Consider the following 25,801-nt stretch of genomic DNA (forward strand, 5'->3'; position numbering starts at 1 on the left):
TAAAGAGTTTCATTTGTTTAAAAGTTCATAATTGACATGCCTCAACCTGTAGAAAAGTTACAGGGCCAGGCTATCACGTCATGGATTGGTTGGATGACCTTGAATGATGTAAAAATGGTGTTGTTTTAAAAAAATTAAAATAATATTATTTTATTTTATTTAAAAAAAAAAATCAACTTGATCTTGATAAGTCATTCAATAACAAATTAATTTATGAGGTTAATTAGGTTTTATATAATTTAATTAAAATTCTAATTTAGATTAATCTATGATGCTAGAGTAACTTTAATAACACCATGTAGTCGTCAAATAATATAATACTGGAATCTACCGAACCACTCAATAATATAATTGAACTTTGGTCCATGATATTCTGCAAGCGATGCTTATTTGGCCGCTGAAGAGCATCATTGCACAAAACAATAGACGAAAACATGCGTTGACGATCTCCTCGAACGGACTAAACCAAGAAGAAATACATTGTGACAACTCAAGACCCTAACAAGAAAACAAGCTGATCATGAATCAAGTCACTAAGTGCTAAGAAATTTTAGCATCACAAGAGAATCCAAGAAACTCTCAAAGCTTCCAATTCCTTTATATAACTATAGAGGCAATGGGAATTTGTAATTAGACAGAAATGATGAGTAGGAAATCATATCGAGACTCCCATTTTCTTTTACTTCTTGCTGCCCTTGCCATTATAGGAGTCATTAATGGCGAATACTTGATCGGGGTGGGGAGTTATGACATGACTGGTCCTGCTGCCGAGGTTAACATGATGGGTTATGCTAGCATGGAACAGAACAGTGCTGGCGTGCATTTCAGGTTAAGAGCCAGGACTTTTATTGTGGCTGATCAGAATGACCAGAGGGCAAGGTTTGCTTTTGTCAATCTTGATGCTGGCATGGCTTCACAGCTTGTGACTGTTAAAGTACTCGAGAGACTAAGATCAAGGTAAAATAAAGGGCAAGCAATTCTATTAAATGACACAAGATAAAGAAGTTATTTGATTAATAAATAATCATAATAATCCTGTCATTTTGGTGATTAATCTGAAGGTATGGAACTTTGTACACGAAAGAAAATCTGGCCATCAGTGGCATTCATACCCATGCTGGGCCTGGAGGGTATCTGCAATATTTACTCTACCATGTTACTTCTCTAGGCTTTGTCCAACAATCTTTTGATGCCCTTGTCAATGCAATTGAGCAAAGCGTAGTTCAAGCCCACGAGAATCTGAAGCCTGGCTCAGTTTTCATTAACACAGGTAATCAAGTTAATCAAGCATTTTTTTTTTCCATTTATGAAGTGAGCCTGCGTAGATTCTGCAACTAGACTGCTTTCCCAGTTCGAAAACACATGGCAAATTGCATTGCTCTTGTTTTAATTTTCAGGGGACGTTGAAAATGCTGGAATAAATAGGAGTCCAAGTGCATATCTACTTAACCCAGCGGAAGAGAGAGCACGATATCCAGCCAATGTTGACAAAGAAATGACCCTTTTGAAGTTTGTAGATAGTGCTAGTGGTAAGAGCATTGGAGCATTCAGCTGGTACGCCACTCATGGAACCTCAATGTCTAGAGACAATAAACTCATCAGTGGAGACAACAAGGGTGCTGCCGCTAGGTTTTTTGAGGACTGGTTCACTTCCACCGAATCCAACTCATCACGTAGCGTGCCCACGCCTTCAAGTAAGCATTTCCATCTTCTGAAATATTTGATTTTTACACCATCTCACAAAGATAGCTCATTAGTTGAAGGACCCGATGCTCACCGGTGAAACCATGGTTCAAGGCTCACTTCTCACGGTTTACTAGAATAGAATCTCGAGTTGTTAGAACTTACTAAGGATCAATTTAAAGTTTTTCTATTGGCACAACCTGAATTAAATCTCGAGTTAATGAGCTTATAAGATAATCCACCAGACTGAATCGAGTCTTGTGATTATGGATTACACATCTGTAAGGAATTTATATGAATTTATACTACTTGATTCGGAAGATGAGGAAATGAATTCTTTGGTTACATGTTATTCTTTATTTAGTGTAATAATGTGAGCATGGGTTGATCCGTTAGGTGCATCAACCTTGTTTTGTGTGTGGTAGATATAAGCAAATTGATCAAGAAAGTGCGATCCATCAAGGCTACGGGAGGAAAACCATGCGATAATTCAACTAGCCGAAGCTTCAAGGCGAGGAAAAGTGATGGGTCGCAGTTTGTAGGGGCATTTTGTCAATCAAATGTTGGAGACATCAGCCCAAATGTGCTAGGAGCATTCTGTACTGATAGTGGAAAACCTTGCGACTTTAACCACTCTTCATGCCATGGAGATGTCACCCTCTGCAAAGGCCGTGGACCTGGGTACCAAAGCTTTCACTAACTAGACTTGAATCAAATGAGCCCTTAAATATTAATAAGCTTAGGCTTGACTCCATGGATTTTTTCATCAGATACCCAGATGATACACTGAGCACAAAGATCATTGGAGAGAGGCAGTTCAACAAGGCCGTTGATCTGTTCATGTCTGCCACCAAGGAATTGACTGGAAAGGTCGACTATCGCCATGTGTACCAAAACTTTAGTGAAATAGAAGTGGAGCTAAGTGGAAAGACAAAGGTTAGGACTTGTCCTGCAGCCCTTGGTCCAGGTTTTGCCGCTGGAACCACAGATGGGCCTGGCATGTTCGGGTTTCAGCAGGGTGATACAGAGGTCAGGACCTTATTCTCATTTTAAAAAAAAGTTTATTGGCTATTTAAAGCTTCCTTGAATGGTTTTTTCGGAATACATTATTGGAAAGAATTTCGTTCATTAAACGATTTTGGAAAGAGTATTATGTAAAATTAATATTTACCTTTGCGTGAGAACTGATTTAACCAATGCTTACAGATCAACGAGCTTTGGAAAAAAGTGAGGGACCTCTTAAAAGAACCAAGCCAATTCCAGGTGGAATGCCAAAAGCCCAAGGCTGTTTTACTATCCTCGGGAGAAATGTTTGAACCTTATGCGTGGACGGTAAGACATTAAGGACTGTGACTGGATTGGCTAGAGTGTCCGCATGTGTAGAGATTTATTTTCAATTAATTGTTGCTTCAATCTTATGCAGCCAGAAATTCTTCCTATTCAAATTCTTAGGCTGGGAAAATTGATCATACTTTCGGTTCCAGGAGGTTTGTTTTCTTTCCCTCGGTAATGAAATGACTTGATTTACAATTTGTGCCAAAAAACAAGCTGCCGTGGCTCTTGACATTTGCAGAGCTCACGACAATGGCTGGTCGTCGACTGAGGGAAGCAGTAAAGGAGACATTGGTAAGTAATGGAGGAGGAGAGTTTGACGACGAGACCCACGTTGTAATAGCTGGCCTGACAAACACTTACTCTCAGTATGTTGCGACTTTTGAAGAATACGAGCAACAAAGATATGAGGTATGCCTTGGAGAGTAATATAAAACCATCTACGAGGGTTCGCCAGAGACAATAAGTCTAGGCATTGAACGTTTTTGGTCTCATTATGAGATAAAAAGATGAGGCTATAAGAGTAGCAAGACAAGAGTCCCATGAATCTTATGTGTGGCTTTCTCTTAACCGATTTGATCAGAATCCATGCCTGTGTCAAAAACTATAACTTGAAAATGTTTTTTTGGAAAAAAACATATATATTGCTAGCCACATGCTGAGCCTATTGTGATTTTGCTAGCTAATAATGAATCGTGCAGGCTGCTTCAACACTCTATGGTCCTCACACATTATCAGCATACATTCAAGAATTCAACCACCTAGCACTGGCAATGGCTAAGGGGAGGGGTGTCCTACAACCAGCAGACTTGTCACCGCCAGATCTTTCCTCGAAAGTACTCAGACTCTTAGCTGATCCATTTCCAGACTCGCTCCCCGGGGGTAAAAAGTTTGGTGACATTAAACAAGATGTCAGTGAACCAAAAGGAGGTTCATTCAAAAAGGGGAATAGACCAAGCGCCACGTTTTGGAGTGCTAACGCGAGGAATGATCTATTAACAGAAGGCACATTTGCAGCCGTAGAGATGCTCCAAGGACAACGATGGATTCCAGTTTATGATGATGATGATTTCTGCTTGTATTTCAAGTGGAAATTGGACAATAGCAGTCTCTACACTAGCTTAGCAACCATCGAATGGGAGGTGCCAGAGGAGGCTAGCTCTGGAGTTTATCGGCTAAGGCATTTTGGGTCATCTAAGAAAGCACAACACTCCCCCATTGAATACTTCACCGGAGCATCTAGTGCATTTACGGTATCATAATCGAGGAGATTTGTATTAAATGTTCGTTGTTATAAAAAATAAAAAAGAGCTTCCCTGAATCCAAACTATGCTTTTATTGATATTCTAATAGACTCTGCCTTTATTTGTTTGAAGATCAAACCCCACAAACATCGTGCAAATAGAAGGGCAGACGCTTAAATGAGAGCCTTCAAGAATCATGATATACAAACACCTTTGGAGTAGCTTGCTTGTTTGTCCATCCAAATTACACATCGGAGACTCTTTCCTTCAAGTAATAAATCGAAGGCTTTGTTAATGTCTTCAAAATTGATCTCATGGGTCACAAACTTATCCAACTCCAGTTCCTGAAAGAGAAAAACACTTCGTAAGCAAGCACGCATCTGCAAAACCACTTAGAATTAACATGCCAAAGCATAAATCACCAAGGGGAAAATAACTACTTAAATGCTTTATATGACCACTTGGGACGAGGAAAATCCTCGAAACTGTAACATGTACACACAATATTGTGCCTCTAATAGCAAAAACAAAAAAGGAGGTTACATTATCAAGCCAGTTATATTGTTGGATAACGACAGTCTTACTTAAGCCATGATAGGCAAGAAAAGAAAAGTTCACCTTGTCCATGTAACGCTTTAGGAGAATTGGAATATCAGATTTAGCTTTGAGACCACCGAACAAGGCTCCAGTGAGGGTTTTCCCACTCTGAAGGACATCCGCACACGGAAGGGAGACCCGTGACTCTGGTTTTTCCACTCCTAAGATGATTGTCTTTCCCCATCCCTGAATTACAAAATGATTTGCAAATAACAAGATTACCCACCATACACAATCATGTAAATAAACAAACTGTCTTTACTGCCTATACAACTGTGTTAAGCTCCAGCGTAGAGTAAATCCTCAGAAGCCTAGAGGAAGACTAGAACATTGACATAAATGAAATGGCATTTTGGAAGCGAGACCTTTCGACAGCAAGCATATGCTTGCTCCATCAAGGACACCAAACCAACACATTCAAAGCAATAGTCTGCTCCCCCACCAGTCATTTCATTGATCACCTGTTCAACATGGTAAGAAGAAAACACTTCAGAATGAACTACTCAGTGATCGGAGAGCGAAGCACTTATGTCAAAAATTCTAAATCCTGATTTTTCCAAACACCCTTTCACCCCTCCATTATTTTTGCTCAGAGAAAGGAGAAAACTACAAGGGGAGACTTCTAGGTGCTCTTTAAAAAAGCATATTATAGCAATTTTAGAAAAAATGCATTTCTATGCTATAGGGATCCCATCTCGAAGCTGTGAAATCACAAGTTACTTCTGTATTCAGAAATCAGGTTGAAAGCATGCCATAGCCTTTGAATCTAGTAAAAGCTATCTATTCCTTGCATTTAAGGCATGAGGTTAGCTAACAGGCAGTTAACGTGTTTCCCTTAAACAACAAGCACAAACCATCGTTCATAAAGCAAGAGCAGTTTGAGACAAAATCTCATCTCAAGCTAGCAGACGAACACGCACTTCTTCAGCTCTTTCCAATTGCTTTCCAACTCAAGATTATTAATGTAGAAAATAAACAATAAGGTAAAAGGATTGAGAGGAAAACCTGGCTCACAGGTTTATCCCCGCATTCTCCAACATTGACAAAGTCTGTGACTCCAAATTTTTTTGCTGTGTGGAAATGAAAATAAAGCATCAAACATAAATCATGCAATACACTCTGACATTAATTTAATGACATAAACTGCTTGTGATCCATCCTAGCCAACCCTTGTTCTCATGATTATCGACAAAAGCAAATGCAAAAATCATAATTATTTTATCATTAAAGTTTTGATACTATATTAAAAAATTATTTCAATTTAAAATTTTAAAATATTATAAGTTTTATATTATTCTCTAACAAAATGTGTGTTTTTGTACTCATTTAAAGAAGTGATTCAATCCTAGGATTTTAATTTATGAAATTTTGTGAAAAAATAGCATCAATGAGCCCACAAAAAGTACTCGCCAATTTCGAACTTTTCTTGATTCACATCCACCCCTATAATCTTAGTAGCGCCGCTTATTCTGGCACCCTCTGCAACCTAGAGAACAACCAAATAGCCATGACGTTATCCCAGCAGCCTAGCATATAAATCAGAAAAGAGATAGATGAGTAAAACAGTGATCATACTGCTAAGCCGATTGACCCAAGCCCAAATATGACAACAGTTGACCCTGCCTCAACATTTGCAGTTCTCCATGCAGCTCCAACCCCTGAAAACCAATTCGTGGTCAATATTGCAATACTATTAAATTATCATCTTAATCCAATAATTTAAGTTGTTAGATAAAATATAAATATATAATTTATATTATTCTCTAACATATTTCATCAAGTAAAAGTTTTTTGGATTTGAAACTTGCATAGACCACATTATCTTATATTTAATTTTTATCAAATAAATAAGGATAGTGAAATTCGAACTCGTAACTGCTTGGTTATTAAGATTCTTATACCATGTCAAAAAATCATTTCAATTCAATATCTTAAATGAAATTTTAAAATATAATTTATATTACTCTTAAATAAATAATAAATAATGATGCATTCAGAGGCAAAAACATAATAGTTACTCCAGGTGAAGATAAACACATAGGTTCAGCTATCTTGTCCAAATGCATAACTTAAAACCAGCTCCGTTTCTCCAAACAATACATGCATAGGAAATGGTTGAAAACATTGTAAGCAGGATAGTCAAGAATTCATAGAAGGGAGTTTGGAGATCTGTAAAATTTCAAGAGAACTCAACTAAATCACCACTAGTCTTAATGGACTTGACCAAACATGAATTAGACAAAATGTGCCAGAGTTTTGCAACAGGGGAGATTGTAATTTTGTATCACGAGTCAGTGGATTCCCGTACCTGTTGATACTCCACAACTGAGTAGGCATGCTTTACTTGGTGGGATTGAAGGATCAATCTTTACAATATGGGCAGTGTCCACCACAGTATACTCACTAAAACTCGATACATTTAGGAAATGGTATAGAACCTCTCCTTTTAGGTTGGTGAATCTACTGGTCTTATCTCTAGGCATCCAAGGAGAGACCTGGAAGGGAAGTTTCGAACAAAGGTTACTCTTTTTTGATTTGCAGTCTGCACAATCTCCACAATCTGGCAAGAATACAGGAATCACAACATCTCCTTCGACGACCTCATCTACATCCTCCCCTACACTCTCCACAACTCTACATTAACATAAAAATAATTGGAACTTGTGTTAGTTGACCAAACATGCATATGATCAGAAGCATGCTCAAAAGCAGCAAATTATAACCTGACACCTAACTAGAGTGTGTTTTTTTTTTTTTGCGGCAGCTGTTTTTTTGCCAAACCACAAAATTCTAGTGATTGATCACTACATGAAACAAACGCAGTTTAAAATTCTCGGACTCAAAAAAAAAAAAAAGTTTGGAAACCATCTGAAGGTCATCTTCATATGTAGTGTAGGGTAGTGATATATGAAAAAAATTCAGAGCATTCAATACTCCATGAATTATAAAAATAAGATAAAAAATGGCACCCGAGCCCATCAAAGATTATAGTATTATCGTTATAAGCTCAAAGCTGTTTTATACAACGCTTAACAACAAATAATTTTATTTAATTTATAATAAGTTTTGGAACCACTTTATTTGGATTTAAAATCCCATTATTAACTTTTACATTTTCGAAAGCAAAAATAGAAAATGAAAATGATCCCAAACAACAAGTCAATCCCCTTCTTCTCTATGCTGGCAATAGAGTTGGTTCGGATAAGCTTATAGTGAAGCAGTCAATGCTCACTAGGAAGGAAAAATTAACTGTTTGATTCTTTGACAAGAATACAAATTTGAATATTATTAAACTCCCTTTTCAATGCATTGAATCGATCTTTGAAATCATGAACGGCAAATAAGTTTCTGTTTTCAAAATAATCACCGGTCAATACTGTATTTCTATATACATGGTTTTGTATTGGCCATGAGAGGGCACAGTCAATGGCAACAGAAGGTTGGTTGTAGCTGTCAAAGCTACAGCCTTCGGGGCCCCTTGACTGGATCTATTAAGAAAATGGAAACATATGGGTGCAGAAAATTACTTGGATTAAACTATTAAGAATAGTTTGAATTGCGGTTCATGCAAGTCAGGATTAGACGTTAGCTAGAGGGTGATTGGTGAGGGAGAGATGTGTCCATTTGTAGCATGCAGTCCACATCAGAATTGCCGTTCAAGTGATCATAATATTATTCAAATATTTACAAATTACTATACCATTGGAAAAGAAAACGGAATCCATTGAAGAATGATGAAAACCATGAACCAGTGAGTGTGAGGAACAGAAGTGGATGGTGTTTTTTCACTTACCCGATAGCCTCATGGCCAAGTATTCTTGGAAAAACAGCAGGAAGATCCTTCAACAAGTGACAGACAAAAAGCACACAGTTAAAATAAAAGTTGTAATATATTGTTGTGGCTGTGCTTTCTGTTTTTCCATAAGTAGAAAGAGATTCTGAGATTGATCAGATGAAGATGAAAACCTTCAATTTCCAAAAAGTGACATCACTTTGACAGAGAGAGGTGCAGATAATTCGAACACGAACTTCATGATGACTCGGAGGAGCCACGATTATCTCCTCTATTACGAGAGGCTCTCCTGGTTTGCGAGCCACCGCAGCTGTACAGTTTCAAGCTACATGTTATGAACACATATTTTCAAAAGCAAGATTTGTGTGTATACACGCACAGCTGAGAAGGGTTTTTGCTTACCTTTGCATAGAATTGGTTTCCCTGCTTCGACTGAGAATTTCTCTCCATCCATTGTAGCAACTAAGATACAAAAAAGACTGCTAGCTGCTCTCTTGGTACAAAAAATTTGTAGATCTCTTCGGCTCTTTTAAGTAGTGAAAAATGTAGTGGTGGTTAGTAGTGGTGGCGACAGCACATTTTGTCCTGGTGTGGTTGTTTCTTTATATTCGTTTGGCCAAGTTCCTCGTCTTTCTCGAGCAAAAGATCGTGTCTTACTTGCCGTTCGGATTGTCTTTTTCTAGGAATTTGGATAAACCGGTTTGGTTAATTGAGTTGACTAGAAAAACTTATGATTCCGAATCTTATCTGTACTGTGTTTTAAGTTGACATGGTAAAAATCAATTATTTTATTGAGTTCGACTCGGTAAATTCAATCTAAACTCAGATGAGTCACGCATCAGAGAATTAAAAAAAAAAAAACACTTATTTAATAAAAATATTAACATTATAACAAATGAATTAACTCAATAACTAGTAATCCAAGACCCGGTCAGTGTTAAGAAAATAATTAAAATAAATATAAGATTATATAAAAATAAAAATAACGCTTATATAGTTGTTTGCCTTAAAAAAAAAAACAATAGATATATAATAAGGTATTTGAGATAGAAACTAATTTAAGAACCGTATAAATAGCTAGTAGGATTGGGTCAACTGCATATAAAATTGGATCATTGGTGTTTTGGTTTTTAATATATATTATTAGAGGAATTTTTTTAAAAAAATAAACCAAGTTTTGATTATAAATTAACTTGTTAGGTCAATTAAATTAATTTTATAAAGTCTTTAATTAATTTATTGTGCTGAATTTAATAACTTTCATTATTATTAACAAAATTAAATTTCCAAACATATAATCAATGTGATGTGAAAAAACAAATCACAAAATCAACACGCACGTAGGACGAAAAAGGATTGAAGGTGACACTTCAACAGCACACCACTAATCACAGCTACGCTGTATGGTTGAAAAAAGAGAAAATAATGCCACCAGCCAGTTACCTTCGCAGCTAATTAATAGAATGGCCTTCCTGTCAACGGTGAGGCAATTTTTTTTAATTTTTTTTAATATCATCCTTATTTTTTTTTCTTTTCGGTTTGATTTTTTAGATTTAATTCCATGAAATAAAACTTTTAATTGAATTAAGAAGATAAAATTTAAAATGGAAATATCAAAATATAAAACTGACAATCTCAAAAATTTTAGAACTTTTATTTTTCATCAAAAAATATATTTTGTTAATTTTTTTAGTTCGTGAATTAGAGAGGAAAAAGAGAACTCATCATAAAACAGCGGATGAGAGAAAGTTTTCATTTTGTCACATTTTGGCCATAGAAAATAAAGATTTATGTTTTAACAGGTTCTTCTTATCGAGAGGAATTCATTGAAGATGTTTTTTCTCTCTAAATATATACCGGGGCGTTGATGAAATTTTTTTTTTTTTTTTTTGCAAATGATTATAATGTATTTTGGGGTTGTCTGTGGTTTATATGAGTTTTTATGGATTTTTTTTTGTTAAAAATAAATTAAAAATTAAATTTTTAGAGCGAAACCCCAACCCCATGATTCTCTCGGCACCATAACAACGGTGAGATTCTAGAGTCTGGACAACAGATGACTTGTCTCCCTAAAACAAAAAAAGCAAATAATGTATTGTCTGTCTTTTTAGTCAAGTAAGAAGATAAAAAGGGCCTCGGTATGTGGGCCTGTCTTTGAAAGCCCGCGTGTGAGAGACCTATTTATTTTTGCGTTTTAAAAGCGTTTTTAAAAAAAATAATTTTTTTTAATTTTTTTCTGCTTCAAATTAATATTTTTGTGGTGTTTTCATATCATTTTGATGTACTGCTATCAAAATTAAGTTTTAAAAAATTTTAAAAATATATTATTTTGATGTATTTTCAAGCAAAAAACACTTTGAAAAGTTATCGCTACTAAACTCCCAAGCATCCCTTAATGTTCCGAGAATTAATGTATGAATATCTAGAGAATAAAAAGTGTGAACTCTTACCCATTTATTTTGATGCATTTTTTAATTAGTATTTATTTAAAAAAAAATTGATAATGAGATTATTGTAATTTATCTTTATTTATTTTCTTTCGTATTTATATAAATAAGTTTTATTTCCATGATATTTATAAAAATAAAATTTACACGTCCTTAGTTAAAGAAAAAATCTCAAAGATAAAATAAATAAAAATATTAAGATTAAAAAGCAAGATGTATATTTTTTTAATTAAAAAACATGATATTTGAAAAAAACACACAATATGTTCCGTGAAAGGTCAAAATAATAACAGCTATACCATATGTCTAAAAACACCCATGGCTATGCTTAAAAAATATATATATAGGGTGGTGGTTAGATGTAGATAGATGAAGATTTATTAAAGATATTAAAGTGGCCCAACCCATGATCTGGTTTTGGAATCTAAATCATGGTTGGGAATAATTTAACCAAAATTAGTTTAAAATAATATTATTTTAAAAAATTAAAATAATATCTCTTTGAATTTTTTTTATTAATTTAGATTTTGATTAAGTTGATTAAATTATAGGTTAATTTATAAGATTAATTTGATTAATTAAATAATTTCTTATATATTTAATTTGAAACTCCGTTTTAAATTAGATCTTAGATCGACTGGTTACGGTTGACTTGGAAGGTAATAACAAGGGAATATACCATTCAATTTTACCTACCATATAAGACAGAAATTAAAAAAAGAAAAGGGAACCAACCTAGACGTGTGCGATAGAACCATACTCTCGTGATCACGATTACAAGAATACCCAAAGTCTTGTCTCTTACTTTTTTTCATTTCGTTTGGTCAAATGTTATATGATCAGACGCCACGATTTATGAACAGTCTCACCGAATGAAATATATATATCTTCGAAGTTTTTCAACGCATGTTGTCACATGAGCTTGTGTTATTTTCCATACACGTGGTGGACGAGTCAGGTCTCGTCATCATCAACGTCATCTCTGTATCCCTTTTATTAATTAATGGGGAGGATATTACAACAATATCTCAATCGTGTGGGGAATTACTATTTCCCCACATATACAGTGTTTTTCATACATAATTTACTGTGAACAGTAATTTAGTATTTTTTCTTTTTTTTGCTAACTTTTTCATTTTTTTTTTTTCAAAATTATTTTTGTTGATTTTACTTTTTAAATATTAACCTGGTTAAAATTTTTGCTTTGTAATTTTTTTCTTTAAAATACTGTAGATTGTTGCGATGTTTTTCCACATAGTTTTTCTATTTTATTTTTTTATTTTTTAAAATTATATTTGTCGATTTTTTTTAATACGTAGCTGATTGAGAATTTAGTTTTGTAATTTTTTTTTCTTTAAAACATTGTTGATTGCTACAGTGTTTCTCCGCATGGTTTTTTTTTATGATTTTCTCCGAAATTATCTTTTTTAATTTTATTTTTTAATATTGAGCTGGTTAAAAATTACAGTTACAATATGTGAGGAAAGCACTGTAACTTTCCTAAAAAATTACTGTTGCTTGCTACAGTATTTTTTCCCACATGGTTTTTTTCTGTTTTTATTATGTTTTTCTCTAAAATTATATTTGTCAATTTTATTTTTTAAATATTAAGCTGGTTAAGAATTGCAATTACAAGTAAATACAAGTTTTTCCTCACAAAACACTATGGATTGATACAGTTTTTCCTCACATAGTTTTTTTCCAGTTTCTTTTGTGTTGTCTTTTTTTGTAATATTTTTTTTCAAAATTATCTTCGTCGATTTTATTTTTTAAATATTAAGTTGGTTAGAATTTAACTTTGTAATAAAGCTTAATTATGTGGGGAAAGCATTGTAGCTTTGCTCATAAAACATTGTGGATTGCTACAGTGTCTCTCCGCATGGTTTTTTTGTGATATTTTTTTTTCAAATTATCTTTTTCAATTTTATTTTTTTAATATTGAGTTGTTTGTGAATTACAATTACAAGTCATTACAAATAAGGCTAAATCATGTGGGGAAGTACTGTAGCTTTCTTCACAAAACACTGTGAATTGCTACAGTGTTTCCAACATGACTTTTTTCCCCTTTTTTGGTGTTTGTTTTTTTTTCTAAAATTGTCTATGTCAATAATATTTTTTTTAATATTGAGCTGATTAATAATTTAGCCTTGTAATTTTTTTTCTTTAAAACACTGTGAATTGTTGCAGTGTTTTCCCATGTTATTTTTTTATGATTTTTTCTAGAATTATCTTTGTCGATTTTTTTTTTAATATTGAGTTGGTTAATAATTATAATTACAATAAAGCTAAATCATATGAGAAAAGCGTTGTAGTTTTTCTCACAAAACACTGTGGATTGCTACAATATTTCTCTAAATGATTTTTTATTTTATTTTATTGGGAAAAATGCTATAGTTTTCCTCACAAAACATTATCAATTGTTGCAACGTTTTTTCTCATGGGTTTTTTTTTCCTTCCAAAATTATCTTTGTTGGTTTTTTTTTTTTAATATTAAGTTGGTAGAGAATTTAGTTTTATAATTTTTTTTGCTTTTTATTAACTGAAAAGCTAAATCATGTGGCGAAAACACTGTATCTTTCTTCACAAAACACTGTAGATTGTTACAAATCATTTTGTTCAGTCTCTAAGTTTTTGATCACCAACACAACTTTTTTTTCCGTCATGAAATATTTGTTCCATCATACCTTTAATTTCTATTACTTATCTAATGCTGGTTCACAATTATAACACTATCAAGTGTATTTGTTTTATAAGCCCGCGACAACGCGCGAGCATGTCATCTCGTATATTGGTATAACTTGTTTTTATGTTTTAAAAATATTTTTTTAAAAATTTATTTTTTTTACTTTAAATTAATATTTTGTTAGTAATTTTAAATTATTTTTTTCTTTACTTCAAAATAATAATTTTTTAGTATTTTTAGATTATTTTGATGCGTTAATTTTAAAAATAATTTTTAAAAAATAAAAAAATATTATTTTGGTATATTTTTAAATAAAAAATACTTTAAAAAACAACTGTAATCACATTTTCAAACAAACATTTAGATCATTGTTATTAATTTATTTATCTGGTTTAAACAAAGAAAGGAATAGCAGGATATATATTAAGAATTTCTTTGGTATTATCATGCAATAGAAGGTTACACTGCATAAAAAAAAATTATCAACTGTTTTTATATTTGAAAAATTAGCATACTTTATATTCGAAAAAAAACACGATATTAACTGTTTTTATTAAAATAAAAAAAACTAGCCTGTATCGCACTTCAAATTGCTAGTTTTTAAGATTAACGTGCAAAATTAAGCTGAACTTCAGAATATATTCTAGTCATATGTACTTCACAAATCCTTCCATGAACCTTCCCCCGATGCTCTTTCTTTAAAATGCAGGGGCTGGTGTATAGGATAAACACCCGCGTTAGCCAAGGCATCGCCACAGGAGTAGGTCCTCCATGCACGTGGATGATGAGACAATAGCTGTCAGCATATCGAGATCAAGTGGTCACAGAGTGATCTTGTAATCCAGATCGGAATATTATCACGGACAACACAGCATCTACTTGCATGTGATTGACGCTTGCACGATAGTCGACTACTGGCCTGGCACTTTTCGCTATTATGATTTATGATGGACCGATCAAAATATTTTTAAAATCTATTTTTTAGCGCAAGATCTTGTTTAAAAGAGTTATAAATAGGGTAATAATTCAGTGATAGGAGGGTGAGATTTATATTCATATTCAATATTTCTAGCTATAGGAAAATAGCAGGAATACATATTAAATTCAATTCTAGGTAAAATAATAACAAAATATTAATAAAATTTTCCCTTTTTTTTGTTTATTTACCTTTGAAATTGTTTTTTTTTCCATTCACAATTTCACACACTGATTTTTTTTATCTCAATAAATAAAAAGATTTTTTATTAATTTTTTACTTATTTTCACTGCATAAACTGATTAGAAAATGTTATATTGATTGTTTAAGTCTTGTAAAACAATAAACAATATAAGGATATCAAGTGACCAATAAAATTATAATTTATTGATAAAACATGCTTAATTATGATAAATATGTATTATATTTCATTGACATGGGTTTTTATTTTATTTTTTCATTAAGGTTTTGACTTTATATGTTCGATTATATTTTCTAAATTTTACATATTATTTATATCACAAGGTTTTCCTTTGATTTTTTTTAAATAAAATTTAAAACAAGCTACAAAAGATAAAAACAAATAGCACGAACAAGTAACAAGAATTGAAAAAAAAATAACAATTTTTTTGAGATTAAAAGAATATCAAAATAAATAACAAAATCTAGAATAAATATATAAAATTAAATATCTTTTCTTTTTATTTTTTAAAATAAAATATTTTTTTCCAACATAAATGAAAAAAGTTTTGAAAATATCACTAAAATTGTAAATAAATAAAAAAACTGAAAAAACGTGTTTAATATATATTTTTTAATTTATTATATTATTCTGAACTAAAACTAATAAAGTTAACATGTTTTACTTTTCTTTTTTAAACATCAAAATTAATTTAACCATAGAAGGAGCCAGGCCTATTATATCCACTAACTATACAAAGGAAGCGAAAAGAGCAATGTGAGGGACGACAGTCTAGTTATTCTAATTAATGGGCTGAAAATATTGGGCCTGGATTGGTCGGAAGCCCGTAGAGTAACCCGATGAGCATGGTTTTCAACTTCCAATCTCGTTATACTGGACCAGACCAGAACATAACATGAAAACTGTCAGACTTCTCCACCAACAGCCAATCGTCCAAACGACGTCGTGGAAAGACCTTTGACTCCTGTCAACCCACTGTTGCCATACTTGTTCCTCTTTTACGAGGTAGCCTTATAAATCTAGATTCTTCTGGAACGTTGCTGATCCATTAACCCGGCCCCGCGTGCCCGCTTGTGGCCCTAGAATCCCGTCGCTTAACCTCGAAGTTAACCTCCGATCAAATTCAAATTCTACTCCCAAAAACCACTTCATCCTCTCCTACTCTCTCTCCGATCCCTCCGTCTTCGCAAACTGAAACAAAGGTCTGCCTTCAGAATTCCTTTCCGGATTGTTCGTCTTATTTCTCCAAACAAACCCTAAGCAAAGCCAGTTTTTGCTTACGGTTCATCGGTATTTATTTTGCCGTAAAAGTCGACGAGGACTTGAAAACGTGGTTGTTTTGTTACGTTAGGATTTTTTTATTTGTTAAATTATATTATGATTATTAATTAGCTGTGTATTAATGATTTTAGATGCCTCAGGTTTTTTTTTCTTTTCAAAATTTGGTTTTGCATGTTTGTTGTTTTAAACCCTAGGAGTTGGTCATGCAGATGTTGGCATCTGATTATCTTTGATATTTTGGTTGCTAGACTTGCTTATGTGGTGTGTTTGTGCCAAAATTGAGTTTATGTTGATTGTTCTGAGTTTAGAGCTGATTTAGATTTCTATTTATTGCGGAAAGGGAGTGGTTTTGGTGGAGAGGAGAGGGCGTGTGGAATTTTGAAGTGTTCCGGGTAGTTTGGAATTGTGATTTTGATTGCTTGTATTTAATGATAAAGTTAGGATTTTGATGTTGTCATTCATCATGAGCCGTGACTCCTGATTTGGATATGCTTCTAAAGGTTAGGAGGATGTTAGAAATCTTGTTTATTTAGATGAATGCTGGAAATAACGGAATATTTTATCACATTTCCATTTAAAGGAAAAGGGAAAGGATAACAGGGTTGTTTTTGTATTGTTGCGATTTAAGACATAAAGGAGAGCTGCGTGGTAGGAAATTACAGAATTGGATGGCAGATTATTCAGTAGTTGGAGTATCTTTGTTCTGTCATTTATGTCATCGTTACATCAGACACTTTCTTTTAGCTTGGGAAGGAGAGATGTGTGGTAATAATTATAAACTTTTGTTTTGATGGTTGCTTATAAATGGGATAAATGGTTGTCCAGTTAGGTAGTCCTCATGGGCCAGAAACGGTTTCATACTACAGCTGGGAATTTCAAAAGGTTTTTTAGGTTTGATGGCAATCCCGAGTCCTGATACACAAGGATGTAAATATGAACTGGGAAGAGATGAACCCTGGTTGACGATGCTCATATAATGAATGGTTGCTTGCAGAAAAAGGGATACTAGATGACTATAAGTCGGTTAATGTTTCTAGAGTAGACTGCTCTGTTCAGCATCCTTCATGTTGAGCAAATGATTATGTATATATAATGTTCATTAATTAATCTATTACTTTGTTTATTTATTTTCATTTCGGGCTTCCATCCTATCATGAACTTATTAGATGCATATTAAAGACTGATTGCCTTGCTCTTTTAGTAGTTTTGTCTCCTGGCACCCGTGTATTCCCTAAGTGCTTTGAGACATTAATTGTGCTCATATCAGGAAAAATTGAGCCACCTTTTTCTTTGGCACATAGAAATTTACTTACCTGGATAATGTATCTTATTTGTAATATTATCGTGTTTGAGTTTTGTTAGCTGCTGAGGTACTATGGCAAATGTGTACTCTCATGAAGGCTCTGGCACAAGCCATGTTTCTGGAGAAGGTTCAGATGCAACTATAGAGCTCAATATCAAGACTTTAGATTCTCAGATTTATAGTTTTCAGGTTGACAAAAATGTAAGTATTGTGTGCCATTGACATTTCCTGTTTTGATCTGTACTGTTTATGTTTTTGAATTCATATTTAGTTGTTGAAGTGAAGTTTTTTGGACTGTCTTTTAATAATTTTGAATGATAGCTTTAGCCTTAATTCATGCAGTGTGCCTGTTGTGGAAAAACTTTTTGAATGTTTGGATCCAAGAGATCATGTCTCTGGGTCAATGAAAATAATTCAATGTGGTCCCATGCATTTCAAATTTTATTAAGAGAGCATTTAAAGGGTGCGTGTTGTCTGTTGCATAAATGTTTTTGTCTGGACTGTCTAATACAATCCTAATTTTGAATATCTTCAGATGCCAGTTTCCGTATTCAAGGAGAAAATAGCAAATGAAATCAGTATACCGGTGAGTCAGCAACGCCTGATTTTCAGGGGAAGGGTTTTGAAGGATGAACATCTCCTTTCCGAATATCGTATCCATCTTTTAAGCATTAAAAAGGCAGCGCCTGCTATTCTAACTTTTAGGCCCTCTTTTTGCTGGGGAATTTAGTCACTTGCACTTTATCAGAGTTATTGTGTTCTACAGGTCTTTTGCTTGATTTGCTGGAAGATAGATTCATATGTTGTTGGATGTCATTAAACCTGAAATTTGGCACATGCTTTTAATCTGAGTTATGGGAGGCTAGTCACCTCCTTGTTAATTATCACATACATTCTTCTTATGATTTGGATGCTATGATATCCCACACTTGGTCATCATTGGATACATTATTTTATGGAGTCAGATTTTATCATATCCCACTCTCAGTTATCATCTCAGATCACTCTACTTTCAAGGACACTGAGGATTTTTCCTTTGTCAGTACTGGCTGTGTTATGTTACTATTTTTGGTAAATCCCTTGACTGTTTTTAGAAGTGGAAAATGGGCATACACTGCACGTGGTTGCAAGGCAGCCTACTCAACCACAACCTTCAGCTGGTACAAGCTCTGGGGATACAATGGGGAATAATAGTAATCAGGGTATTGATATTTAATTATTTTTCTTGTGGAGTAATCTGGATTTGAAGATGTTCTTTGGATTGATAGTTTTCTCTTCTAATTTTTCAAATGACAGTAAATGATGCAAGCGCTGGTGCCCCCCGAAATCGCATTGGGCATGTATCTCACAGTGTGGTTCTTGAGACATTTAATGATGGGGACCAAGGGGAAGGCATTGTTCCAGATGTCTCTCGGGTGTGTTTCTTTTCTTTTCCTTTTAATTTCTCATTGATAGTTCTGCTGGAATAATGTGTATCTTTACTTGATGTTCAGTTGAGGTTAGTGGCAGCAAAAGAATGTGGAGACCATATTTGTGTTAGTATTAACGGAAACTCATATTTATTGTTGCTTGACATCAGGTTATTGGGGCTGTTCTAAACTTGTTCGGGGTTAGTGGCCAGACAGCAACCAGCAGCATAGGTGGCATGCAATCATCAAATATGGTAAACACTGATTATTATTTTGTGTAATCTCGTAACTCTCATTCATCGCAAGACCTTTCTAATCCATATAAATTATGTAATTAAAACTTGACCTCCGGCGGCATTGTATCCCGTCATTCCTTTTTTGTGTCGTTAATAATTAACTTGGTACTAACCAGGATGGGATGGCTAGGCTTGGGTTCTAAGCCAACTTTTTTCACCATACCGACCCCACAAAAAAGAAAATGTTTAAAACATCTTGACTGCAAATCTTCATTCTTTGTGCTCAGTGGTGCTAATTCTGCTATGCTATTCACATGTTAATTCTATAATTACGATTGCTGATCAGGCCATGGCCAGCATTAATTGCCCAAGTAGAATCTCCAATTTTCTCTTTCTGCTCCGTGGAAAGGTTCTATTAGGAGTATTAATTTGGATACAATTACTGTATTGAAATTTTGGTTTATATTTAGATTTCCAGCTTCTGCCTTATTAGTTTGCATATTGTTACAAGTGTGAGAATTTAGAGTGCATGTATGACATCAGGGAGGAATGTGAGAGATTAAATTTGTTACTTGTGTTCTGTTTACAGCCAAATTTTACTGGTCTAGCTTCTCAGGGAAGTGAAACTGGTGGATCGCGTGGCAATGTTGGTGGTCAGAGCTCTGCAGGAAATCAAACACGGTCTGGCCAACCATTTCAATCAGCACCTCAAGTTGTGCAAGTTCCTCTGTCTGCAGCTATACCTGTTCCTTCACTTCATTCGGTACTAAAATCTCCTTCAGTTGCATATTTGTGACGTGTTTAGCTATACTGTATTGTAAACTTGTCCTTTTTGTTTCAGCCAATTCCTGATTCTTTGAACACACTTTCCGAGTTCATTACACGCATGGAACGGGTGCTAGCTCAAAATGGTGATGATAGCAAAAGTATATACTTATTATGTTTTTCAGTTGAAGATGCTGAAAATAACTCATTTGCTTCATCTAGGTAATCAGCCAAATACATCAACAACAAGCATGGAAGACCCACCAAGGGTAGAATTACCTTCCAATGCACGGGGCTGTCCGACGCCTGAAGCATTGAGCATTGTCTTACATCATGCAGCACGGCTTCTCAGCGGTCCCGCAACAACTTCATTATCTGTAAACAATTTGTTTTGATTTCCCCTTCCTTATCTGATTTTATTGTTGGACTCTTGAATCTGTGGTTATACATGTCCGAAGTTGAACCAGCATTTTAATTTGAATTTGATGTTAGCATTTCAATAATTGGACTTGACTACCCATATCTTGTCGAACTTGCTAAATGCTTGTGATTCATTTTACCTTGATATGATTATGCGATGATGTTGGATTCAGTGAATTTCACTGCCATATCTTGTCGAACTTGCTAGATGCTTGTGATTCATTTTACCTTGATTAATTTGAATTTGATGTTAGCATTTCAATAATTGGACTTGACTACCCGTATCTTGTCGAACTTGCTAAATGCTTGTGATTCATTTTACCTTGATATGATTATGCGATGATGTTGGATTCAGTGAATTTCACTGCCATAAATTACTTTGTGAAACATATGGTCTATATTAGACATTTAAATGTAGTTAAGGGTATCTTAATGACACTTTATATGAGGATGCTAATTATTTTTAATTATCAATGGGGCATTACTGCTTAGCATTTATTTTTATTAACATCAGGGACATGCTTCAATATGTTTGTAGTTTGAGAATCACGAACATTGCTATGCTTGGTAATTTGGAAAATCCATTTTGAATTTCATGTGATGAATGGTTTTTTTTTTTCATTTTTAGGGCTTGATGTGTAAATTTACATCAAGATTTTGGAGATAAATCAATGTCCTATTTGTTAATGCTAGAGATAAATTTATGTGGAGTTGATAAGTTTGTGATCTGATTATGCATTATTTATAATGTGCTGCAATGTCGTAGCATATTGCAGGGTGCCTGGAACAAAATGGTTCCTCTACTGATCCTGCTATAAGGGGTCAAATTCAGACAGAAACAATGCAAGTAGGCCTTGCAATGCAACATTTAGGTGCTCTTTTTCTGGAGCTTGGTCGCACAATCTTGACGCTACGTATGGGACAACCTCCGGTATGTTCTAACCGTAAGTCTGTTCAGCAGTTCAGTAATGATTGAATATCATGTATAATTATTTTGTTACAATTTGCAGATGGAACCTTCTGTAAATGCTGGGCCTGCTGTTTATATTTCACCATCAGGGCCTAATCCCATAATGGTCCAGGTTTGTGAACCATTTTTGAAATTATGAGTTTGCTTACTTTGGCATTAACTTATCTCACTAATGATTGGCGACATTAAAAATAATAGATAGGGCCTCATTCACTTGCTGTTGAAATCTTGGTGGTAGGGTGTTAATATCATGAATGAATTTTGAGTGTCAGAATATAAATTGATACATCGCTTTATCTCATGTATAACCGATTGGTAATTGTCATTTATGCATAAGAAAAATTTGTTGTGTGGCTCTCTGGGTCATATGAATTTGGTGTGTGTTAAATGAAAAAGGCTCTTTCAATTACCTGTTAGGCTTTCCTTACATACAGTCTTGTGTGTACTATTATCATTGAGTGGATTTTCTGCATTGTAGCTTAATTTCTTGCAACTGTGAATTTTTATATGCCAGCTTGGCACACTGTTTTCTAATTTTAAATTCTTTGCAGCCTTTCCCTCTTCAAACCAATTCCCTTTTTGGTAGTTCGGTTCCACCATCAAATCCCATGGCATTCGGTCCTGTTGGTGTTGGAAATGCTCCAAGGCATGTAAACATTCATATACATGCTGGTAAGCAAAACAAGCTTTCTTTATTCACAATGCTGCTTACGTGCTTTCAAGTCTGTTTGACACTCCTGCATTACCAGGGACCTCGCTAGCATCTGTTATTCCAACCATAGGTACCAGGACAAGTGGTACAGGGATACAGGGAGAACATGGTAATGCTGCTGGTTTGGGTGTTTCAGGCCCAGAGCAGGCGCTGCCAGCAAGAAATGTTGTTGCAGCAACAGTCCCTTCACCCTCAGCAGGTGTTACAGTTGCTGCACAACCTGGTCTTGGGCTTTCAAATTCACAGCCACCTTCTGATTCCATGTCATTAAGCTCTATAATGAGCGGAATAAACTCGCAACTGAGACAACTTGCTGGCAATAGGCAAGGAGGAAACCAGCCCGCATCAGGTAACTGTTGAATGGTCAAATAGTAAAAAACCATAGATATATTGTTGCTTTTACTTACTGAGGATCATATAATATTGGTATTTTATTATGCAGGCTCCGCTGGATCTGTAGCAGGTAATAATCCAACAAACTTACAGATGAATAGCACTGTGGTGAATGGAGCTGGGGAATCTAATGTGTCATTACCTGGAGATTTGTCAGAATGCGATGACCAGAAGGTTTGCTTTCTGCATTATTCAGGGATCCTCTTTGTTACTTCTTTCTGGTTAGTACTAAATTGTTGAGAGAATACCATCTCTTAACAGGCCCAAGTACATGACAATGATCCTTTGAGCTTGAAAGACATACAATCTTCTTCAGTGGGTGTATCGTCTTCTTCAGTGAACATACCATCATCTTCAGTGAACATATCATCTTCTTCAGTGGAATGTCCTAATGTAGAAACTTCTCAGAAGTCTCAAGATACTTCTCAAAATGCTTCCAGTTCCTGCACTAAAGCTGTTCCACTTGGTTTGGGTTTGGGGAGTTTGGACCGCAAGGTATGGTAACTGCTCTTTATTTATTTATTTTTGAGTTATCTATGATGTATTCAGTTATACACGAGGACCTGTTGACAGATCAAGGAATAGGCTGTGGTGTTGGAGTTTTGAAATGCTTACTGTAATGGACGCCACAAGATGTATCATTTTTGCTTGTTGCTATAACTGTGTAAACAGTGAAAGGTGTCTGCAGCGTGGAATGCTGTACTAGGTGTGAATACTAGGCACGAGCTTGTCCTATTTTGACATTGAAATAAGTGCCTGCTGCATTCTGCCAGGCTTGACTTTGTGGATTGATTACTGCATCTGTCATGCATGCTTTACTTGTCCACATGGTTATTTTTTCTTTTTTCATGAGAGAAAAAACTGATCTCTGTTTGTTGATGTGACTAGAGACGAACCAAGCAGCCAAACTCACTTGGTAGTGGTGATAGTGGAACAACCAATACCCATCTCAATCGGAACCCAGAAGCTGGAATCAGTGGCCAACAGCTTTTACAGTCTCTTGCATCTCGCAGCTCTAGTACAAATAGGGCTGGTGCAAATGACACACCCCCAGATCCAGTAGCCCCCCTTCCTGGGCAGGTCATGGAGGGTAGACCACCAAGAGATTTAAGTGCTGATGGCCAGTTTGACAGTGCTAGTGCTATGTCTCAGGTTCTACGTAGTCCTGTTATGAATAATTTGTTTGCAGGGGTTTCAGAACAAACCGGTGTTGGTTCTCCCAACGTCTTCAGGAATATGTTGCAACAGCTCACTCAGAATCCCCAAATAATGAATACTGTCAGTCAGATTGCTCAGCAGGTTGACGGCCAAGATCTAGGAAATATGTTCTCAGGTTTAGGCAGTGGCCAAGGCGGCGGATTTGATCTGTCAGGGATGGTCCAACAAATGATGCCTGTTGTTTCCCAGGTTCTTGGCCATGGATCGCCTACTCCCCAGCTGTTTCCTACCCCAGAATCTGAACCCCAGATGCGATCCAATGAGAGGGAATCAATTGGAGCTGAAAATCCTAATGATAATAACATTCAGGTTTTGCATAACCCACAAAAAGAAATCAAATATATGTGAATAGAATGAAATCCTGTACACAAGCAAAGTGCTGCTGTGTTCAAGCCCTCTCATTTAACTTAATCAAGGAATCTTTTTCGCAGAATTGGTAAAATGGCCCCTGTTTTGACCTATTTTATCTTATGTGTCTTATAGATCAACCTCCACGAAGTGGCTCAGAGGATTGAACAGTTTGCTGCACCTCAAGATGTTTTTCAAGCCATTGTTGGCAATGCAGTAAGGTTGAATGGCAATGGAAGCAATGCTGAAGATATTCAGCATGAATTGAACAACAATGAGGATTTAGCCAGTGTAAGTTTTATGTTTCTCTATCTTTCATGCTGTTATACTTTAAAATATTTTTCTGCTTGTTTATACTGATGATGGCGGTCAAGGCACCTGCGTATTTTACTCCTGTTAATGCATGTGAAAATTTCACTTGTGCAGAATTATGTAGAGATGCTGCAGCGTGATATTCAGCGGCGAATTCAGGATGACTATGGGGAGGACAAGTGCTAACCATTCTGTGTTGAAATGGTTCTGATATTTCTCATGTGATACAGATCCAAACAAATTTCGGGATATGATCACCTCTGCTGTTTCACCTTCAAATTACTCTTTCAGTCTGTAGAATGTTGTACAAAATCAAGCTTGGGGGCTTGAGGTGCTCCAAATTATAGGTTGTTGGCAGGTAAGACTTTTTGGGTTAATTGTGTATGGATTGTTACTTTAAATAATTTAATACATAACATTTGAGTTCTGAACCATTTCAAGAATTGGTTCTAAGAGATTCTTCCTTGTATTTCTCTGATGCAGTTTCGGCTTGAATTGCTGCTAGTTCGTATTCCATGCTTGAATTCTGTTCGTTTGTGTTCTTTTGGCGGGGATTCTATAATCCTTTTATATATTTTATTAGTCTTGGATTTGAATCGTTTGATAATTCTCCGGTTCTAGTTGTCAATCTCTACGACCATTCTACTCATCTTTCCTTTGTTCCCTAGTACCCTTCCTAATGCCATGTTACAGTTTTTTTTTTATCCACTCGTAAATGAGGATGGTCACGGGTCGGTTGAGGTTTTCCTCGTGTTCTGCTCGGGTCATTTATGGTTTGGGATCATCTTTGCTCGGTCGGATTTTTAATTTCTATAATATTTGTAATATATTCAAGTACAATACAGATTATTGCATGTGATTAAATATGAGTGACAATACGCTTGGTTGCTATTGACGGAAAGACACAGGCATGTTCTGAAAAAAACATAAATCTATTATTCTAGAGACATATTTATATACTTGTGGACATTATCATGATTGCATTGACAACAACGCCATTGGAGCTTGTGTTAAAAATGCTGGTCAGAACCACACCGTTGCACCACTGTGGTCCGTCATATGAGATGGACGGTGATCCACTAGGCTTATCAGACAATGTACTTGAAATATATAAATGATTAAATATAAATTTGAAAGCTTGGTTCAAGTCGATAAAGAGGTCCAACTCAATATCCCTAGCTATGGTTTTATTTTATATTTTTAAAGCATTTTAAGCTCCGGTCAACCTCTCAAGAAATATGTTCTTTTAAATTGCAAATTAAAAAAGGAAAAAAAAATTGATCTTAAACCTCTCGAATGCCTATTTGTTTATTTATAAACTCTTTATTTCTTCCTATTTCTATTTCTTTATATTTACAGGATTCAAAAGATTCCTTAAATATAAATAAGCAATATAGAAACTGATCTTGATTTATACTGATTTCTAATTACACCGAAATAGTGGATTGAAATCAAAATTTAATTAATTTTTTGTCTT

The 25,801-nt window shown here is 34.9% G+C and overlaps 3 protein-coding genes across 5 annotated transcripts; 2 read left to right on the plus strand and 1 right to left on the minus strand.

Annotated features, from left to right (window-relative positions):
* Positions 1-623: 623 nt before the first annotated feature.
* LOC7496882 (neutral ceramidase 2) lies at positions 624-4,336 on the plus strand. The gene is made up of 9 exons (XM_002300630.4): positions 624-957; positions 1,062-1,270; positions 1,398-1,694; positions 2,109-2,364; positions 2,454-2,712; positions 2,890-3,015; positions 3,107-3,170; positions 3,257-3,426; positions 3,717-4,336. Exons 1-9 carry the CDS (start codon positions 641-643, stop codon positions 4,275-4,277), a joined length of 2,259 nt encoding a protein of 752 aa, XP_002300666.3. The 5' UTR covers positions 624-640; the 3' UTR covers positions 4,278-4,336.
* On the minus strand, positions 4,333-9,222 carry LOC7496883 (alcohol dehydrogenase-like 7). Its single transcript, XM_024594258.2, has 10 exons — positions 9,052-9,222; positions 8,823-8,959; positions 8,650-8,696; positions 7,165-7,490; positions 6,432-6,514; positions 6,267-6,342; positions 5,862-5,926; positions 5,222-5,317; positions 4,878-5,042; positions 4,333-4,603 (listed from the first exon to the last, which is right to left on the minus strand). Exons 1-10 carry the CDS (start codon positions 9,101-9,103, stop codon positions 4,454-4,456), a joined length of 1,197 nt encoding a protein of 398 aa, XP_024450026.2. The 5' UTR covers positions 9,104-9,222; the 3' UTR covers positions 4,333-4,453.
* Positions 9,223-15,891: 6,669 nt separating this feature from the next.
* On the plus strand, positions 15,892-25,225 carry LOC7496884 (ubiquitin-like domain-containing protein CIP73). 3 transcript variants are annotated; one of them, XR_008058509.1, is made up of 19 exons: positions 15,892-16,159; positions 17,601-17,742; positions 18,077-18,194; positions 18,636-18,743; positions 18,838-18,956; positions 19,121-19,204; positions 19,803-19,949; positions 20,028-20,097; positions 20,174-20,328; positions 21,138-21,302; positions 21,382-21,453; positions 21,893-22,013; positions 22,091-22,402; positions 22,496-22,620; positions 22,708-22,941; positions 23,335-23,973; positions 24,148-24,303; positions 24,439-24,682; positions 24,808-25,225. XR_008058509.1 is itself a non-coding variant. In XM_052450423.1 (18 exons), the coding sequence occupies exons 2-18, from the start codon at positions 17,614-17,616 to the stop codon at positions 24,508-24,510; spliced, it is 2,853 nt and encodes a 950-aa protein (XP_052306383.1). In that variant the 5' UTR covers positions 15,893-16,159; positions 17,601-17,613; the 3' UTR covers positions 24,511-25,225. The 3 variants fall into 3 exon arrangements, 1 of the variants encoding a protein (XP_052306383.1); XR_008058508.1 differs by having other exon boundaries at positions 15,893-16,159; positions 19,776-19,949; XM_052450423.1 differs by having other exon boundaries at positions 15,893-16,159; positions 19,776-19,949; positions 24,439-25,225.
* Positions 25,226-25,801: the final 576 nt, after the last annotated feature.

The sequence above is a fragment of the Populus trichocarpa genome, chromosome 2 (genome assembly GCF_000002775.5).
Source record: "Populus trichocarpa isolate Nisqually-1 chromosome 2, P.trichocarpa_v4.1, whole genome shotgun sequence".
NCBI lineage: Eukaryota > Viridiplantae > Streptophyta > Magnoliopsida > Malpighiales > Salicaceae > Populus > Populus trichocarpa.

Bases quoted from the DNA above. Each gene is read 5' to 3' on its own strand.
- LOC7496882 (XM_002300630.4), top strand. From the start codon at position 641: ATGATGAGTAGGAAATCATATCGAGACTCCCATTTTCTTTTACTTCTT. The intron at 3,171-3,256 runs GTTTGTTTTCTT...TGACATTTGCAG, and splicing joins CATACTTTCGGTTCCAGGAG to AGCTCACGACAATGGCTGGT. The intron at 3,427-3,716 runs GTATGCCTTGGA...TGAATCGTGCAG, and splicing joins ACGAGCAACAAAGATATGAG to GCTGCTTCAACACTCTATGG.
- LOC7496883 (XM_024594258.2), bottom strand. From the start codon at position 9,103: ATGGATGGAGAGAAATTCTCAGTCGAAGCAGGGAAACCAATTCTATGC. The intron at 8,960-9,051 runs GTAAGCAAAAAC...GAAACTGTACAG, and splicing joins GAAACCAATTCTATGCAAAG to CTGCGGTGGCTCGCAAACCA. The intron at 5,927-6,266 runs GCGAGTACTTTT...ATTTCCACACAG, and splicing joins TCAAGAAAAGTTCGAAATTG to CAAAAAAATTTGGAGTCACA.
- LOC7496884 (XM_052450423.1), top strand. From the start codon at position 17,614: ATGGCAAATGTGTACTCTCATGAAGGCTCTGGCACAAGCCATGTTTCT. The intron at 19,205-19,775 runs GTAAACACTGAT...TTCTGTTTACAG, and splicing joins GCATGCAATCATCAAATATG to CCAAATTTTACTGGTCTAGC. The intron at 21,454-21,892 runs GTTTGTGAACCA...AATTCTTTGCAG, and splicing joins CTAATCCCATAATGGTCCAG to CCTTTCCCTCTTCAAACCAA.